At 42.8% G+C, this 6,000-nt stretch overlaps 1 protein-coding gene across 2 annotated transcripts in view; it reads right to left on the bottom strand.

Annotated features, from left to right (window-relative positions):
• Positions 1-935: 935 nt before the first annotated feature.
• Positions 936-6,000, bottom strand: part of ift74 (intraflagellar transport 74) — a 134,003-nt gene continuing 128,938 nt past the window's right edge. For both annotated transcript variants that reach the window (XM_077235488.1, XM_077235489.1), the window contains 4 exons: positions 3,561-3,724; positions 3,068-3,193; positions 1,251-1,311; positions 936-1,155 (listed from right to left, as the gene is read on the bottom strand). In XM_077235488.1, coding sequence (XP_077091603.1) covers positions 1,040-1,155; positions 1,251-1,311; positions 3,068-3,193; positions 3,561-3,724 — 467 coding nt within the window. In that variant the 3' untranslated portion in view covers positions 936-1,039. The remainder of the gene's footprint in view (positions 1,156-1,250; positions 1,312-3,067; positions 3,194-3,560; positions 3,725-6,000) is intronic.

Genomic DNA, 6,000 nt, shown 5'->3' with positions numbered 1-6,000 from the left:
TGATCTTGTATAATTCATATATTTGTACATAGCTGTAAATAAGTTATTTATTATGGTCTGATAAATCTGCATACTGTTGGGTTCCACATTTCCAAGTAAAAACAATACTTTTATGTTTACTTTAGCTAACTTATTGATACTGTTATGTTTCAATAAATAAGCTAAACCCATCGGCCCACCTCAACTTTTCGATTTAATAATCCGGCCCTCGAATGAAGCTAATTGAATAGCCCTGCTTTAGGTGAATGTATATATATATATATATATATATATATATATATATATATATTTGACTGTACTTGTATAAGAACACACAGGGACTTTCAATAATACAACCCCCCAGTTCTTCCATGTTTTTCTTTCACAAATATTCACACTGTTCCAACATCTCTCAACTATTAACTCTTTCCCCACCAGTAAAAAAAAAAGTTGCCAGCCACCGCCAGCATTTTTGATCAATTTCTCTAAAATCGTATTTTTGTCAAAGATGTCTTGATAGGATTCAGAACGATAGATTCAGTAGAGTTGGGTTGACCACCTACCCCGCATTTTGTGGGACAGTCCCGAAATTTGAAGCTCTGTCCCGCAAGTCATAAGCAGTGTCCCACATTTTAATTTTGTCTACATCATTTTATTTCAATTAATTAATTTAGAATTTAATTACAATTCTACAATAAAAAATGGTAATAAGAAAACACTGAACATGCGCAGCGCAGCCGTTATTATTGGTTCTACCCAGAGCGGGAAAACAAACACTGAGAAAAAAACCCCCACACATGCAGAAAAAAAACTGCAACAGAAAAATAGATCTAAAAGGGAACACACTCAAATTCAAATGCACACTCACATGCACTCTCTCTCTCTCTCACACACACACACACTCGCAGACACACACAGAGTTGGTGCAGTGATGCTCACAATGAACAACGAGACGATTAAAAGCAGTTTTTTACTATAGAAAAACAATCAAATGAATTACACAATACAGTCAAACAGTAATCTTCAGAATGCTGAGCGCAGGGTCATCTTCAACATGAAGTCAGTTTCTCGTCCCCTGTAGGGTATCAACCAGAATCTTATTGTACTCCTGCAGATGTTTGTTGACAGTCTTCACCACTGGCCGGTAATCGCTCTCGACAGCTTTCGAGGCGATGACTGTATAATAGAGTTAGGGATCATGAGACGTTACACATCACCTGTATCTACATTTCTGATGAGAACTTCTAGAAAAACACATTATAAAAGGATACATTCTTTCATTACAAAGTTGTTCTGCTCAAGATGTTGCCATTTCCTTTCCATATTGGTGAGCTGGAAAGTGAACAGTCACATTAGAGAACAATACATCAAATCCAAAAACACAAAACCAGAAAGCATGGTTCCCCGTTTACACGCATATGTGAGTGTTGTGCTCTTAACCCGTCAGTGAGCATTTCTTTCTGCTCCGGACCCTAACTCAACTCAACTCAAGTTATTTATCTTTATAGCGCTTAATATTCAACACTATTATTGATCTGACTGCACTGACGCTGCTGTATGAGAAATTGTGGTGAGCAGGACGAGGCCGAGGGACGTGAGAGAACGGCGCGAGGCCGGTGGCGTGAGTGATAATGAACGTCACCTGTGAGACGGACCGGTCTTGCATCTCTTGCATCTATTATGCAGAAGCATAAAAGGAGGAGCGACGACGCTGATGATCGAGAGAGGAACAGGCCTAATTTAATGTTATGTTTTATTTCTGTTTTGTGTAGCCAGCAGTCGTCCGTGAGGAGCTGCTGGTGGTTCCTTTTGTTTTTGTATTTGTTTTATTTTGAAAATTAAAATGTTGATTGTTCGCCGGTTCCCGCCTCCTTCCGTAACAACTGAACCTCGTTACAATGGTGCCGAAACCCGGGAAGAAGGAGGGACACACTGTTGGAGAGCCTCGCTGCTGAGGGGACCGAGGTGCTGAGGAGTTCGGGCAGCACGAAGGATCGATGGCCGCCGATTGCTGCCCGAGGCGATGGTGCTGGAGCGATTGAACAGCAGGTGGGACGGAGAGTTCGCTGCCGTGCTCCTGGGTCGAGGAGGGGTGGCTGCCGTCCAAGAGGGAGCAGAGGAGTCGCTCCCGTTCGCCGTGGGCCGGAGCCTGTTGCCGTCGGCCATGATGGGGGCGGAGCAAGGAACGGGGGACTCGCTGCCGGCTGCCCTCGACCGGAGGAGCCATCGCTGTCCGCCAGGAGGCGGAGGAGCGTCGAGCCGCCCCCCCTACGGATGTCCAGTACCATCACATGTGCCTTGACACATAGTTTCAAAGCAGCTTTACAGAAAGTCATACTGTTATGTATATATTGTCTTATAAAGCCTATTGTGAAGCTGCTCTGAAATAATGTGCATTGTGAAAAGTGCTATAAAAAATGCACTTGACTTATAAAGCTGGGAGATATGATGATACATATAACAATGGTATTAATCATACTATGAAATTGGATCAACCAATATTTTGTATTTATTTTGTGTAGAAGATTTATCAGAGCCACAGAGTCTCGGGTAAAAGCATGAGCGTTTGAATGTAATTAAAGCTGCAATGAACAGAAGTTCTCCATACTTGAGAAACAAACCAAACCGTTCTGATTCATGACAGGGATCCTATAAATAATGGGAAGATCCCATATTTAATGATTGAAAATTGCATTTACATGACATTTCACAATGCTGCTCCAAATTAATTCTCCAAAAACTCTGGGATAAGCCGTTTTCTTGACAGCATGTAAACATGGTTACTGTTAGAGGAATAGGAATGACTTTGATCTCGATGTTTACCCATGACCTGCACTAAAACAATCTGTGTTGTATAAAGCGCTATATAAATAAATAAAGGTGACTTGACTTAAGAATTCAAAATGAGGAAACTCTTGCTATTAAAATCATGGGCATTATGGGAGAAGGTGAAGAGAGGGCATTCTCTGTGTTTATGATGTCTGGTTATAACCATCTCCTCTGTTAGCCAGAACCCTCATGAGATCCAGGCCTTCCGAGAGGCGCAGAAGAAGCTGAAGAAACTGTGTTTGCCATGAGGGTTTCTCACCTCCACATGCGTCTCGTTCTCCTGTAACTGTTTTTTAAGAGACTCGTAATCCTCGTTCATGTTGCGTATCGTCTTCCTGAACATATCCTTCCTCTGAGTGAGCGTCACTCGATCCTCCTGCAGTCTCTGATGGGACAAAATGGCCCCACATTCACTATAAGACTAATAATATTAATATAGGCAGCATAAACTGCCTAATGTGATATAACCACCGTATATTTATTAACTATATCCACCTTTACACTGACAAACAAATGTTGCATATTTTCGCAAAGAGGTTCATTTATTTTGTGAAGTTTGTGTCTGTGCTGATATTTAAGTGTAGATGAAGGTGTCAGACAAGAGAGCTGAGAGTAGAGGATCTCACAAACAACAAAGCATTCATACATTTCTTACAAGACCAACGATTTTACAGCTCAACACAAAAACATTCAGTGCACAGTAGATTAGCAGTTCATCATATTTCCCGAAGAGTTGTGAACCGGGCCGGTACCTTCTTGCGGTCCTCTCCGGCCACTGTGAGAGCCTCCAGGTCTCGGTACGTGTGCAGCTCTTGCTTCATGAGCTCCAGCTGTTCTCTCAGAGTCTGCAGTTCTGAGCTGACCTTACTCTCCAACTGCTCCACTTTCAGCAGGTCCTGCTGTAGTCGCTCACTTTCTAATGCATAAACACAACATATAATCATACATGAACAAATACAACATCAGCATTTCAATTATAAACAAGCCGTCCGAAGCTTAATTTAATTGGACTATGCAGAGCCACTGTTTATCCTACAGGTGTCACTAAAACACATATTAAATCACAGCAAACATCTTTTAGCTTCACCCATCAGGTGTTCTTTTAACCTGAAGATTTTTGTGATGCACATTGACTCTGCCACATGTACGTGTGTAACTACTGTCTGTTGCTTGTGACCCCACAGCCTGTGAGCAGGAAGGGTTAGGGTTCAGAGGTCATGATCTCTGATCTTTGGTAACAATCACAGGCAGATCTGGCCAATCCGTGACAGAGATTCATGACACATTTAAATCTACTCTGCTGGTCAGCAATCCTGCAATGTGGGTGAAGAAACACTGAAACTGATCTGTTGAAACGCCGTACCCGGGGACACTGAGCCCTGATGTGTGTGTGTGTGTGTGTGTGTGTGTGTGTGTGTGTGTGGTACCATGGGAGCGTCAGAGGGGGGCATGTACAGGAAGGAAGTGGAAGAGGGACGCTTCCCTCTGATAGGCAGACGTGTTTGGAGAGAGACTCTGTGTGTGTGTGTGTGTGTGTGTGTGTGGAGCAGTCAAAAAAACGCTGTCAGCACTTCTGAGCATTCTGGACTGCTTCCTACTCTGGGGGTCTTTCAGCAGCACTCCACACTGACCATCAACACACACACACACACACACACACACACACACACACACACACACACACACACACACACACACACACACACACACACACACACACACACAACACACACACATAACACACACACATAACACACACACCTTCAAAACCTCAGAGTGTTTCTGCAGGACCGTGAAAGTGAAATAGCAAAAGATCAACAAACAGGGGAGAGACAAACAATGTCCGACTGGTATGAAAAGAGACACTCAGAGGAAGTTGAGTGCCACATTTCTCAATGGCTCTGAGGAGATAAGACAATGTTTGGGAATTAGAGGAGAACACCAAGGAGTTTCATACAAAAGAAGGAAAGACCCTTCACTGGGCAGCAGATACACATTAGAAGAGGGAAGAGAGAGAGAGAGAGAGAGAGAGAGAGAGAGAGAGAGAGAGAGAGAGAGAGAGAGAGAGACAGAGAGACAGAGAGACAGACAGAGAGAGAGAGAGAGAGAGAGAGAGAGAGAGAGAGAGAGAGACAGACAGAGAGAGAGAGAGAGAGAGAGAGAGAGAGAGACAGACAGACAGAGAGAGAGAGAGAGAGAGAGAGAGAGACAGAGAGAGAGAGAGAGAGAGAGAGAGAGAGAGAGAGAGAGAGAGAGAGAGAGAGAGAGAGTGCGCGAGACAGAGGTGGACCTAATGAACCTGAAGCTGCAAAAACAAACTAATGAACAAAACTAACATGACCAACAACAGCCAGCATTAGGACACCGACACTCATCCACAAAATTGTGGCCCAACCAAATTATAAAAGCACAATCAGACTATAAATTAAGAAGAATAATGAGTAGGTACAGACTGAAGTCAGAACTCCGCACCAAAGATGAACATCACAAATATAAAAGAAAAATTAAATTCGGTTTCAACACGTAAAGATTCTGCTAAACCCTTGATGTATCCTTCTTTGATACCAATCTTTCATTTGAAAGCCACGTTTCTAACATCTGTAAAACTGCATTCTTCCATCTTCCATCAAATATATCTAAATTATAAAACATGCTTTCAATGAAAAATGCAGATCAGGTAGTTCATGCGTTCATGACCTCAAGGCTAGAATGAATGTTAGACTACATAAACTAGGTCAGTCGGAACTGGAACACTTCCGATAACACCTGATGTACTCATTACATCATAAGAAGAATGGCACGACCACAACACATGATGTAGTCAGCCGGATCTGGGCCGATCCAGATCAGATGGAGGACCTGCACCTAGACACAACCACAACGCGTTATGTAATCAGCCAGATCCGGGCCATATCCAGATCAGATGGAGGACCTGCGCCTAGAAACGACCACAAAGCATCCCTGAAGTGCCAGCAGAGATTGGGTCTACTAGACTTTCCCCTGTGAAGGCCTTATCGACATGACAATGACAAAGTTTTTCTCTGTACAGATGAAAACACTATCAAAATGTTTCCCTTCATGCGGATTCGCAGAAAACAACTAAAAATGCTGTATTATTCATGCCAGAAAAGTAATTTGGCAATGTCACTTTGTAAAGAAAGATTATGCAACCGTGCACATACACATTCAGAA

The sequence above is a fragment of the Siphateles boraxobius genome, unplaced genomic scaffold, assembly GCF_051911475.1.
Source record: "Siphateles boraxobius isolate OS27281-9 unplaced genomic scaffold, OSU_SipBor_1 195, whole genome shotgun sequence".
In the NCBI taxonomy this organism is placed as follows: Eukaryota; Metazoa; Chordata; class Actinopteri; order Cypriniformes; family Leuciscidae; genus Siphateles; species Siphateles boraxobius.
Note: the sequence above shows the minus strand (reverse complement) of the source record. Positions and strands in the feature narration are given on the sequence as shown.